Source organism: Salmo salar, chromosome 17 (assembly GCF_965601325.2).
Source record: "Salmo salar chromosome 17, fSalSal1, whole genome shotgun sequence".
Lineage (NCBI taxonomy): Eukaryota > Metazoa > Chordata > Actinopteri > Salmoniformes > Salmonidae > Salmo > Salmo salar.
The window spans coordinates 38,380,001-38,394,230 of NC_138307.1; the positions used below are offsets into that span (position 1 = coordinate 38,380,001).

The following is a 14,230-nucleotide window of genomic DNA, read 5'->3' on the forward strand; positions in this document are numbered from 1 at the left end:
CATAAAACACGAAGAATATTCCTTTTAGAACACTGTCACCGAGTCATATAAAAAAAAAAGTCGGTAGTTTTGTGTTCAGCATGGCTTTCAAAAAGATCACAGGCGTGCGGGGTGATTGCCGTGGAAAATACATGAAGAAGAAGCAACATTAAGGCGCACGCAGTTGGCTTTGGCAGAATGTGCCTCGGAGCGTTCCTTCCGTATTATTGCGCTCGCGCAGTTACAGTAACATTAACACTTAACAACATGCAGAAGCCCGGGCATAGAAAGAGCATAAGAAAAGGAAGATTATTTAAAAAATAAATTAAAAAATAATAAAAAAGCAGAAGTTTTGGGTTTCATTTACCTGTGGAGCTTGCAGACAGGCTCTCCTTATTGCTTCCGAGCTAGAATGCAGAGTGGTGTATTTGTGTTCAGGTAAGCTCGGATGCATGGCGAAGTGTGGCTGTTTGCTATTCATTGACATCATCTTTGCGACTGTTTTCCCTATTAAAAGACTAAGGGGCTAAAATTGACGCAATGGAAAGATGTAGTAGCCTAGTCATAGACAGTGGTCCAGTAATGATGCAAAACAGCCGGATCTGCCTTGAGCACGAAGATCACACAGTCAGAGATGCCTGCAGTCTCCCAGGCCGACGCACTTATCTTCCGTCTACTGTTCCCACTGGCTGCCGAGAGGGATGAGAGAAGGGGCTCTTTACACCTGAGTGTCTCAGATCTCGTCAAGCGGAGCTCGGTTTCTCTCGCGAGACATGGTGCATGAACATTGCAGCCAGCCAGCCCTGTCAGATAACAAGGGAACAGCTTCACAGCAGTAGTTGTTAACTGGAGGAGGAGAGGTAGACCGGCGCGGTGCGGGTGTTTTATTCAGGGCTCTCAGACGGACACGCATCGAACACCTGTAGCTCGAGCTTGGATGTTTTGTTCAATTTGAAAGTCTGATATTTGGTTATTTATGTTTTTCGTTCATAGGAATTCACATCATTTTTTATTTTTTTTGTCGTTGCAATATTCACTGTCATCTTTTTTTTGTCAGACAACTGATTTAATTTGCTTCACAGACATCATTTAAAAAAAAATATTCAACAAAGGCTATTCCAAGTCATATCCTACTGACGTACGTATCCCTCATTAAGACAATGCGTTCTATTCTGATCCTTTAAAAATATTTCTTAAAAGGAAAAAAAACTAATTGCAACGTTGAAATGGAATAAAACGGTGAATACGACAATAAAATGGTGCGAGACCGGAAATGATATCATAGGCCTGTAGTCGAGTTCATGATGCAGATCAATGATTTGATGAAGTGTTGGAAGCATTTGTCCAAACGGCCCTGAATCAAGATTTCAATTTGAAAGGAGACCACGACAGTCACTTAGTTTATTGAAATATTGAATTGATATGAGCAGAAGGGTTGTAAATTAGAGTAAGGTGATTATCCGACAATACAACACCGGAGTAATATCTCGCGTCGCCCTCGGGATTGCAACTCTCCTAAATGCGGAGGGGAGAGAGAGAGAGAGACAGAGACATAGAGAGAGAGAGAGAGAGAGAGAGAGAGACACAGACACAGACAGACAGAGAGAGACAGACAGACAGACAGAGAAAGACAGAGAGAGACAGAGAGAGAGACAGAGAGAGAGAGAGAGAAGTCTGTCTACCCTCTGACTTCTCCGGACGAAATAGCCTAAATATTTCAATAGCAAATTCTTGGTGCATGAACAGTGCAGCCAGTTTAATTCTAACCAAAATGAATACTGATGCGTCAAATTCATATGAATTCATCTAGATTCATATCTATAGCCAAATATTGTATTCCAAAACTAAATATGTTCTCAGCATTCAAGCTACAATAGAGGAAATCAAATTACATTTTTTTGTGACCAGCTCTGAACTTCAGAAGTTACTTTAAAATGTTTTTGTCGCAGCACATCGAAGGTGGGCCTAAATCCGAACATTGAATGACCACACACGAGAAGTGGTGCATGTAAAATGGCTCCCTATTCCGGGCGACACAGTGCCCACGCTGCTCTATATTAACCCCTAGACGCCATGAGTCCCTCCCTCCCTTCCTCAACCTTTATCATTAACACCCGCCAGATAAACACTAAACAAATTGATTTAATATCACCATCGTAACCTTGTACACAGTCTTTACCAAATTAAATTAATCCACAATGAATTAACACTTCATTTATTCAAAACGACTTGCAGAAACAGGTTGAGCCCAATAAAATTTTCATGCCGTGATTAGAGGTAGGCAATGAGAAATTCTACATGAAAAACCGTAACATTTGCATAATAAATAAGGGGTCTGGTGCCCCGCTTGGAAGGTAAGAGAGGCTCAGCTGGGTGGGAGGTCTTTGTAGGAGTGAAGTATGTGTGTTCTGGTCTGTTACTGTGTATTTACAGTTAGCTTCAGGGGATAGACAGACAGACAGGATGGGATACAGAAAGACAGGATGGGATACAGACAGACAAGATGATCTTCAGGGGATACAGACAGACAGGATGGGCTTCAGGGGATACAGACAGGATGGGCTTCAGGGGATACAGACAGACAGATGGGATACAGATGGGATGAGCTTCAGGGGATACAGACACGATGAGCTTCAGGGGATACGGGGGAAATATGATGAGCATTAGCTAGGTAACAGCAACAGTGAAGAGGCGACTGGACAGAGGAACTCTGCCTAGAAGGCCAGCATCCCGGAGTCGCCTCATCACAGTTGACGTTGAGCCTGGTGTTTTGTGGGTACTATTTAATGAAGCTGCCAGTTGAGGACTTGGGAGTCGTCTGTTTCTCAAACTAGACACTCTTAATGTACTTGTCCTCTTGCTCCGTTGTGCACCGGGGCCTCCCACTCCTCTTTCTATTCTGGTTAGAGCCAGTTTGCGCTGTTCTGTGAAGGGAGTAGTTACACAGCGTTGAACGAGATCTTCAGTTTCTTGGCAATTTCTCGCATGGAATATCCTTCATTTCTCAGAACAAGAATAGACTGACGATTTTCAGAAGAAAGTTCGTTGTTTCTGGCCATTTTAAACCAGTAATCGAACCCACAAATGCTGATGCTCCAGATACTCAACTAGTCTAAAGAAGGCCATTTTTATTGCTTATTTAAATCAGAACAACAGTTCTCAGTCATGCTAACATAATTGCACAAGAGTTTTCTAATGATCAATTAGCCTTTTAAAATTATAAACTTGGATTAGCTAACGCAACGTGCCATTGGAACACAGGAGAGATGGTTGCTGATAATGGGCCTCTGTACTCCTATGTAGATAATCCATTAAAATCTGCAGTTTCTGGCAACAATAGTCGTTTACAACATTAACAATGTCTACAATATTTCTGATCAATTTGATGTTATTTTAAATGGACAAAAAAAAAAAGGTGATTTTCTTTTAAAAAAACAAGGACATTTCAAAGAGACCCCAAACTTTTGAACGGTAGTGTAGGTCTATAGCTAGATAACATGAATAGTTCCAACAGTGTGTAAAGTGTAGATTGGTGACAGTCATTCTCAAAACAGTGAATATTTTTTTTAATTACACCATCAAATTAAGTTTTGTTTGTTGTAATAAATTGGTCTACAAATTCCACAAAATTTACTGAAAATAACAGTTTTATTTTCAGGAATAATTTGATGCCATTACACACACATACACACACATAAGCAACAGTTTGAAAGAAGCAGTTAGCATTAGCAACAGTTTGAAAGAAGCAGTTAGCATTAGCAACAGTTTGAAAGAAGCAGTTAGCATTAGCAACAGTTTGAAAGAAGCAGTTAGCATTAGCAACAGTTTGAAAGAAGCAGTTAGCATTAGAAACAGTTTGAATGAAGCAGTTAGCATTAGCAACAGTTTGAATGAAGCAGTTAGCATTAGCAACAGTTTGAATGAAGCCGTTAGCATTAGCAACAGTTTGAATGAAGCAGTTAGCATTAGCAACAGTTTGAATGAAGCTGTTAGCATTAGCAACACAAGACTGCAATCATTATGCTAAATGGTACCCTATTCCTCACATAACGAACTACTGTTGACCAGCCCCCCCCCCCCCCGTAAGGACTCCGGTATAAAGTAGTGCACTATATAGGGAATAACATGACACTTGGGACTAAGACACAGTAAAGAAGGGAGCCTGGTCCCAGATTCTACCAGGGCATCGCGTCACACAGTTCCATAAGGAGCTGGCTAGAGATCAGAAACAGACTGACGCCCAGGCTAGTCTACAGTGACTGGGGGGGGCCATGTTAACTCCCATCACATAAACTTAGAATGTTTGGAGGGACTGCCGACGTTAAAAGGACTGTGAGACTTCCGTTTGGTCGCCTGACAAGGAGTCACCGTGCTCTTCTCCCTCACAGCGTCTCCTCCAGGTCTATCTGCTGAGCAGCAGCCAGAAGAGAGGTCATGGTCCTCATGGTGGTGGTTGGCTGAGGCCTGCCAGGCCGACGGTCCTCCTGGTCCTGTCCGGGTCTCTGTTAAGGGGTCAAACAGCAGGTCGAAGGACAGTTCATCAGTCTGAGAGGGGTCAGAGAGGTGTCCCTGTCCTGCCTGTTCTCTAGCAGGCCCCGTAGAGTCTAGGAGACTGTGGTCGCCGCTGCCAGCGTCTCTCCCAGAGGAGGATCCAGACCCGCTTCCCGTCGTCGTGGACGTGGCTGCTAGAGAAGCTGCCCGAGACTCTGACACAGTGACTGGAATGGAAGATGTTCCCTTTATCCCGCACGCCAAGTCAAAACCCTCAGCCTCGGTCTGTCCACCTCGGTCCTGCTCAGAGTCAGGATCCAGGAAGAGTTCAGAGCAGCCCTCCGCCTCAGGTACCAGGGTCACATCCAGTCTGAGGTCAAGGGTCAAGTCCGGTGTTTCGGCAGAAGTCAGGGAGGAAGCCAGGGACAGGTGTGACCCTGCCGAGCTGCAGCTCTCTGGCCCCTCCAGCATCATAGAGTCCAGCTCAGAGATCTTATCCAGGTAGGCTGCGTCCATGGAGGCTTCGCTGGACATGGGGTCCGTCTCGTCCTCCGTCAGATTGTGGGACGTGGTGACTCCCGCGGTTGGGTTTCTCTCGCTGTGTCCCGACCCTGAAGACGTGTTGAGATGCTGCTCCTCCTCCTCCTCTCCATTGTGATTGGGTGACGTCACAGAGGTCACAGAGGTCATATCAGAAGCCTCGTGGCTCTGCCAGGCTGCAGCCCAGAACAACGGCTCGGTGGCGACGGAAAGTCCCGACTTGGCTACGTTACTGGAAGACACACCGTTGGACAACTGAGTAGTGAGACCGGACCGTTTAGTTGCTACAGTGGAGGCACTGTTGCTACTGCTGGGTGTTACACTGTCCTCAAAACTGAGTCTCCTTAGATAGGTCACAGCCTTATAACCAAGCTTCTTGTCTTCACCAACACTGGGACTCTTCAGACTGAGGGAGCGGAAGGCAGAGGAGGGAGTGGACAGCTGGAAGAGGTCAGAGGGAACGATGGTGTCAATACGATCGGTTTCTATAGAGTCTTTGTGTCCGACGAGCGTCACGTCGAAACCTCTCCGGTGGTCCCGGAACGCCTCGGAGCCGGAGGAGGCGTTGAGCTCCATGGCGTTAGAGGTTTCCAGGAGGTAGCTGTGGTGAGCGGACAGCGTCTTGGACTCTCCCTCCAGACTGGTGCAGACCTTCTCTATATCACTCAGACTTCTCGTCATGGCACTGATCCTCTGATAGTGGACCCTGGTCTCGGCTTCACCCTCCCCAGAGGAGGTGCTCTCTGGACGGGCGTCGGTGTGGCTCTGGGGTGCCTCTCTCGGGTTTCTCTGGAGCCCCTCCGCTCCTCCTCCACTCCGGGCCTCCAGTTCTTCTATGTACTGGTCGCTACGCTCCAGAGCTTTCTTCAGGTGGTCCACATCTCTTTCGTACTGATGAATCTTAGCTTCCAACGCTGCTACCGTGTACCTGCCAAACCTGAGGGGGGTGGTTCAGAGCAGAAAGATGGGGAGTTAGAATTTAATTTGAGAGCATATAATGATATTTTGGGGGGGTAAAAACAATACATATAAAATCAAACTATATGTGCATTTTAACCCAGATGCTAACCACTGGAAAGTATTAATTTAAACGAGGTCCTGAGGGAACAGAATGTTACCATGAAGTACACCAAGGGGGGACACAGGGCAAATAGTGGATCATATCAATGTGATTACAGATGGATTTTAGTACATCTCACCACTGATAAACAGTCAGAAATATGGAGATACTGTATCCGTAGACAGACACATACAAAATGGATTCCGGATAAAATATATATATTTTTTAACTCTTGACCAAAACCCAAATTCTTTTGAGAACCAGAATAGAAAGAAATAGATTACCATCCCAGCTGAACTGAAACCCCTCCAGAACATTCCCTCCAGTAGTCCATTACCATCCCAGCTGAAACCACTCCAGAACATTCCACCCAGTAGTCCATTACCATCCCAGCTGAAACCCCTCCAGAACATTCCCCCCAGTAGTCCATTACCATCCCAGCTGAACTGAAACCCCTCCAGAACATTCCACCCAGTAGTCCATTACCATCCCAGCTGAAACCCCTCCAGAACATTCCACCCAGTAGTCCATTACCATCCCAGCTGAAACCCCTCCAGAACATTCCCCCCAGTAGTCCATTACCATCCCAGCTGAAACCACTCCAGAACATTCCACCCAGTAGTCCATTACCATCCCAGCTGAAACCACTCCAGAACATTCCATAATACACACAACAGTAAAACATAGGACCAGTCAGTACGTACTTCTGAGGAGATCTACTGGCAACTTCCGCTTTCAACCTCACGTTCTCCTGGACCAGGTCAATAGTCTGACACCGTAAGATCTTGTTAGCCTTGAGTAGAGGAACACAACTTTTTTTATTACAAAATATATATATTCTATTACATTCTGGAACTGCACGAATTTCAGACATTATTTTGGTCAGTTACTTTGTGTATTGTCATCTTTGTACCAGTGAGAAAACTTTTATTTTCGTGTCAAATTGACAGTTGACGACCCCTCTGACTACGGGGATATTAAATGACACACAAAATAAACATTCCAGTGATTGTTTCCCGGTGTTTTGCACAGTTGCGCACCATGTACAAAAATAAAATAAAATGAATATAAAAAAAAAAAAAAAAAATGATTGATCGTAATGAGTTAGGTGCAATAGCTTCCTCAATAGATGGATCATATTCACCAATACCTCTTTCAGTTTCTCCACATCCAGTTTGATCCGGTTGTAACCGTCTGTCGCTGCTCTCAGCTTGTTGCTCCAGTCTTCCACAACGCTGGGCTCTAGACCCCGGTCTTCTCTCCGACTGGCTGTTACAGTACAGGGATCTAGTACGGTCTTCAGCTGGGACTCCAAGCTCTGGTTCTTGTTCCTCAGATCTTCATTCTCTTTGAGGAGACCTTCCATTTCATCCTGAATGATTAAAAAAAAAAAAAAAAAGACAAGACGTCCCACCGTAGAATTACATATAGAAGTCACATAGTGATTCAGAGGAATCCTCGGCGGCGTCGCGAGAGGAATCCTCGGCGGCGTCGCGAGAGGAATCCTCGGCGGCGTCGCGAGAGGAATCCTCGGCGGCGTCGCGAGAGGAATCCTCGGCGGCGTCGCGAGAGGAATCCTCGGCGGCGTCGCGAGAGGAATCCTCGGCGGCGTCGCGAGAAGAATCCTCGGCGGCGTCGCGAGAGGAATCCTCGGCGGCGTCGCGAGAGGATCTCTGATGTAGGCTAGGGGTTCTCAAACTGGGGGCCGCTGAATTATTCAGAATTTGTTAAAAAATAATAAAAAATAATAACAAATTTAAATACATTTTGTCCGAAGTATACGTGGAATAAGTGTAAATGTCAAAATGTCTAGAATTGCAGGATATTAGCATTAAAGCTGCAACCACAAAATCTCTCTGCCCCATCATTAAACTACAATTAAATTACAATTAAATTCCAAATACCTCTTCCCCTACTGCATTTATTTATTTTGCTCCTTTGCACCCCAGTTTTTCTACTTTGCACACTCATCTACTGTGAAATCTACCATTCCAGTGTTTTAATTGCTATATTGTATTTACTTCGCCACCATGGCCTATTTATTGCCTTTACCTCCCTTATCTCACCTCATTAGCTCACATTGTATATAGACTTATTGTTCTACTGTATTATTGACTGTATGTTTGTTTTACTCCATGTGTAACTCTGTGTTGTTGTATGTTGTCGAACTGCTTTGCTTTATCTTGACCAGGTCGCAGTTGTAAATGAGAACTTGTTCTCAACTGGCCTACCTGGTTAAATAAAGGACTTGTTCTCAACTAGCCTACCTGGTTAAATAAAGGACTTGTTCTCAACTAGCCTACCTGGTTAAATAAAGGACTTGTTCTCAACTGGCCTACCTGGTTAAATAAAGGACTTGTTCTCAACTAGCCTACCTGGTTAAATAAAGGATGAAGTAAAACAAATAAAATGATGAAATGTGTTGTATCGCAGAAAATTAGCTACAAAAACTCTCTCTCCAATGCCAAGAGGTCTTTAAGATGTTATCAGACGAATCAGGGCCCGAGCCAAAGTCATAGTAAAACTCCTTGTATGCTAATTTTTTTTTTTATCTCACTCAAGTTTAAAAGGGGGCCCCAGATGAATTTTCTATCACAAAAGGGGGCCCCAGCCCCAAAAAAGAGAAACCCTGGTGTAGGCTACAAGGTGCTTTCAGAAAGTATTTGGGACCCTTGACTTTCTCCACATCTTGTTACGTTACAGCCTTATTCTAGAATAGATTAAATTGTTATTTTTCCTCATCAATCTACACACAATACCCCCATAACGACATCACAACATCCCATAACGACATTACAATACCCCCATAACGACATCACAACACCCCATAACGACATTACAATACCCCCATAACGACATCACAACACCCCATAACGACATTACAATACCCCCATAACGACATCACAATACCCCCATAACGACATCACAACATCCCATAACGACATTACAATACCCCCATAACGACATCACAACATCCCATAACGACATTACAATACCCCCATAACGACATCACAATACCCCCATAACGACATCACAACATCTCATAACGACATTACAATACCCCCATAACGACATCACAACATCCCATAACGACATTACAATACCCCCATAACGACATCACAACATCCCATAACGACATCACAACATCCCATAACGACATCACAACATCCCATAACGACATCACAATACCCCATAACGACATCACAATACCCCATAACGACATCCCATAACGACATCACAATACCCCCATAACGACATCACAATACCCCCATAACGACATCACAATACCCCCATAACGACATCACAATATCCCATAACGACATCACAACATCCCATAACGACATCACAATACCCCCATAACGACATTACAATATCCCACAATGAGAAAGCAAAAACAGGTTTTTAGAATTGTTTGCAAATGTATTAAAAAACAACTGAAATATCACATTTACATAAGCATTCAGACCCTTTACTCAGTACCTTTGGCAATGATTACAGCCTTCTTGGGTATGACGGTACAAGCTTGGCACACCTGTATTTGGGGAGTTTCTCCAATTGTTCTCTGCAGAACCTCTCAAGCTCTGTCAGGTTGGATGGGGAGCGTCGCTGCACAGTTATTTTCAGGTCTCTCCAGAGATGTTTGATCAGGTTCATGTCCGGGCTCTGGCTGGGCCACTCAAGGACATTTAGAGACTTGACCCGAAGCCACTCCTGCGTTGTCTTGGTTTTGTGCTCAGGGTCGTTGTCCTGTTGGAAGGTGAACCTTCGCCCCAGTCTGAGGTCCTGAGTGCTCTGGAGCAGGTTTTCATCAAGGATCTCTGTACTTTGTCCCGTTCATCTTTCCCTCGATCCTGACTAGTCTCCCAGTCCCTGCCACTGAAAAACATCCCCACAGCATGATGCTGCCACCACCATGCTTCACCATAGGGATGGTATTGGCCAGGTGATGAACAGTGCTTGGTACCCTTCCCCAGATCTGGGCCTCGACACAATCCAGTCTCGGAGCTCTACAGACAATTCCTTCGACCTCATGGCTTGGTTTTTGCTCTGACATGCACTGTCGACTGTGGGACCTTATATAGACAGGTGTGTGCTTTTCAAAATCATGTCCAATCTTATTGAATTTACCCCAGGTGGACTCCAATCAAGTTGTAGAAACATCTCAAGGATGATCAATGTAAACAGGATGCACCTGAGCTCAATTTCTAGTCTCATAGGGTCTGAATACTTATGTAAATAAGGTATAATTTTTTTTCTTTATAAATTTACAAACATTTAAAAAAAAATGTTCTCTCTTTGTCACTATGGGGTATTATATGTAGATTTATGAGGGGGAAAATGAATTTAAAACCATTTTAGAATAAGGCTGTAACATAACAAAATGTGGAAAAAGTGAAGGGGTCTGAACACTTTCCGAATGCTCTTTATGTCAAACTGCTAGAGGGGGCAACAGATAAAGGAAACCCTAAAACAGACTACAGTTTAAACATGCAGCATATGTAGCTTACTTCATATTCCCTCAACAGAAGCTCTCCCCTGGTCTTTCGGAGGTGTTTCTTCACAGAATAGCTCTCGTTGGACTCGCTCTCATTTGTCCCTCCTAAAAAATAAAAAAAAATAAAAAAATAAAAAAGGACATTTACATTTTAGTCATTTTAGCAGACGCTCTTATCCAGAGCGACTTACAGTAGTGAACGCATACATTTCATACATTTTTTTTTCTGTGCTGGCCCCCCGTGGGAATCGAACCCACAACCCTGGCGTTGCAAACACCATGCTCTACCAACTGAGCTACAGGGAAGACCACAGTAGGAAATCAGTTCACTAACAAAGAATTGGAACTCTGCCACCTTTAATTACTGGTGACATCAACAGTTGCCACAAAAATGCTTTACAGGTACCCAGCCTAGTCTAGACCCCAAACAGTAAGTACTACAGCAACAGGTAAAAACCTCCCTAGAAGGAAGAAACTGTGAGAGCAACCAGACTCCTCTCCTCTCTTCTGATTCATATTATCCAGAGATAACCTGGTTGACATTATTATCCACAGATAACCTGGTAGACATTATTATCCAGAGATAACCTGGTTGACATTATTATCCAGAGATAACCTGGTTGGCATTATTATCCAGAGATAACCTGGTTGACATTATTATCCAGAGATAACCTGGTTGACATTATTATCCAGATAACCTGGTTGACATTATTACGCAGAGATAACCTGGTTGACATTATTACGCAGAGATAACCTGGTTGACATTATTATCCAGAGATAACCTGGTAGACATTATTACGCAGAGATAACCTGGTTGGCATTATTATCCAGAGATAACCTGGTTGACATTATTATCCAGAGATAACCTGGTTGGCATTATTATCCAGAGATAACCTGGTTGGCATTATTATCCAGAGATAACCTGGTTGGCATTATTATCCAGAGATAACCTGGTTGGCATTATTATCCAGAGATAACCTGGTAGACATTATTATCCAGAGATAACCTGGTAGACATTATTATCCAGAGATAACCTGGTTGACATTATTATCCAGAGATAACCTGGTTGGCATTATTATCCAGAGATAACCTGGTAGATATTATTATCCAGAGATAACCTGGTAGATATTATTATCCAGAGATAACCTGGTTGGCATTATTATCCAGAGATAAGCTGGTTGGCATTATTATCCAGAGATAACCTGGTTGGCATTATTATCCAGAGATAACCTGGTTGGCATTATTATCCAGAGATAACCTGGTTGGCATTATTATCCAGAGATAACCTGGTAGACATTATTATCCAGAGATAACCTGGTAGACATTATTATCCAGAGATAACCTGGTAGACATTATTATCCAGATAACCTGGTTGACATTATTATCCAGAGATAACCTGGTTGGCATTATTATCCAGAGATAACCTGGTAGACATTATTATCCAGAGATAACCTGGTTGACATTATTATCCAGAGATAACCTGGTTGGCATTATTATCCAGAGATAACCTGGTTGACATTATTATCCAGAGATAACCTGGTTGACATTATTATCCAGAGATAACCTGGTTGACATTATTATCCAGAGATAACCTGGTAGACATTATTATCCAGAGATAACCTGGTAGACATTATTATCCAGAGATAACCTGGTAGACATTATTATCCAGATAACCTGGTAGACATTATTATCCAGAGATAACCTGGTTGACATTATTATCCAGAGATAACCTGGTTGACATTATTATCCAGAGATAACCTGGTTGACATTATTATCCAGAGATAACCTGGTAGACATTATTATCCAGATAACCTGGTAGACATTATTATCCAGAGATAACCTGGTTGACATTATTATCCAGAGATAACCTGGTTGACATTATTATCCAGAGATAACCTGGTTGACATTATTATCCAGAGATAACCTGGTTGACATATTTTGCAGTAGCTATTAGGCCATTACTCGTACCTATAATTTGTCTGCACGGGTTCTCTGAGGTGATGGGAACTCGGCATGAAGGACATTGACTCGCCTTCTTCAACCAAATGTCCATGCAGCAAGAACAGAACACGTGGTTATTGGCACAGATGACGGGCTGGCGGACCTGCAGACAGCAATGTTAAAAAGAAAGATTGGTTATTTTAATGATCGATTGCAATACAACTATCCGTGCATTGTAGGGCACTGAGCTATTGTGAGATGAATCAAGAAGAGTTAAAATATAGTTAATATTTAGCATTGCAAAGCTTTCCTACTAAATTGTACCAAGATGCTAGCTAGCTAAACTAACACATGACATGATCTGCAGCCGCCGACCAGAAGTGGTCGATGTAATTAGTCAACAAATGTGTAGCGAACTAGCCATCCACAGACAAATATGAGTAGCTAATCGTTCAAAAGGTTCAAAATGTACATCACTTACTAAACGAATATTTACTAGGCAAGGAAGCCAACGTTAGCTAAGTTGGCTAATCAACAGCTAACTAGCATAGCTAGCATTTCTGTCTACGTAAACGGTTGCATTGGCTAAACACGTTGTTCCAAAACGAAATGCACAACAAAATATAAACTGAATTACCTTTCCAAGGCAGATCTGGCATGATATGGGTAAAGTTAGAGAAAGAGTCACGTTTTGAAAGTTGTTTGCCATTGTTTTTGCTCAAGAGTTTCGGCGAGAAACTATAACAACAAAAAAACAAACACTCCTCGGACAAAAAGCACCGCCTTCAAAAAAAACACATAACTACGGAAAGCCAAGTGGTAGAAAATGTACCGCTGCTCTGCTTTGCGTTTCAAAGACAGACAGACGACATCACAGTTCAGGACAATAGACAGCACCTGTGCTTTTCAACCTCAGACAGGACAGACATGGGGATATTGGTTTTTCATTAACATTTTCAACTTTTTAAAATGTATTTTTTTTTAAATAACAGAATTATAAAAAATAAAAAAAATCTATTTCCACTCTGCAGTCCAAAAAATCTGGTAAAACTTCTCTCAAATCCAACTCCCCAGAATTTGCAGAGTCTATACTCCTCAAACTCAACTCTGGACCTTGAAGCCAGTTCCACTGCATTTTTTACATTGTTCCCCTCTAATCAGGGACTGATTTAGACCTGGGACCAGGGGCGAAAATCTGATATCAACTTTGGAGGGGACAATTACATGAAATTTTCTCAAGAGCAATTCCTGAGGGGGACACCAAAAGTAGTGCTGTAACACATAGCCTACATTGTAATATGGTAAATGTATATTGAGGAACCAAAGAAATAAGGTGTTTGCCGTACTCGTAACTACCGGTACCCAAAACTACACAACTAATCACAACAGCAATACCATTGCCTTTAGCAAATCTTAGTTCAGTCACCAGTTTAAGTTGAGAGTGGGGGTATCCATGGCATTTTCCAATTATGTTCCTATTTTACAAGTCAAAAAAATTGAGAACCTTTCATAATGTTGCCAAACAAAGACTCAACAAACTTACCTGAGACTCCCTGTCTCTGCCAGTCTGTCCCTGCATATCTGTCCCCAACTCTGCTGTCTGTGTGCCATCTGTTGCCTGCTCTGCCTAATGACATCATTGTGAAACATTTCCATTAGAATTTCATTTCTTTCTTATGAACATTTTATCAACTAGTCTTTGAGATATTAGGTGTGTAGGTGTG

At 42.9% G+C, this 14,230-nt stretch overlaps 2 protein-coding genes across 2 annotated transcripts in view; both read right to left on the minus strand.

Annotated features, from left to right (window-relative positions):
• The window catches only part of LOC145861315 (POU domain, class 4, transcription factor 1-like), a 2,365-nt gene extending 1,655 nt beyond the window's left edge, over positions 1–710 (minus strand). Inside the window, exon 1 of the mRNA XM_082963289.1 lies at positions 347–710. Within this exon, the coding sequence (XP_082819415.1) occupies positions 347–469 (123 nt within the window). The 5' untranslated portion in view covers positions 470–710. The remainder of the gene's footprint in view (positions 1–346) is intronic.
• Positions 711–2,178: 1,468 nt separating this feature from the next.
• On the minus strand, positions 2,179–13,334 carry LOC106575007 (ORC ubiquitin ligase 1-like). Its single transcript, XM_014151135.3, has 6 exons — positions 13,144–13,334; positions 12,534–12,669; positions 10,579–10,670; positions 7,221–7,442; positions 6,775–6,863; positions 2,179–5,947 (listed from the first exon to the last, which is right to left on the minus strand). Exons 1-6 carry the CDS (start codon positions 13,213–13,215, stop codon positions 4,264–4,266), a joined length of 2,295 nt encoding a protein of 764 aa, XP_014006610.3. The 5' UTR covers positions 13,216–13,334; the 3' UTR covers positions 2,179–4,263.
• Positions 13,335–14,230: the final 896 nt, after the last annotated feature.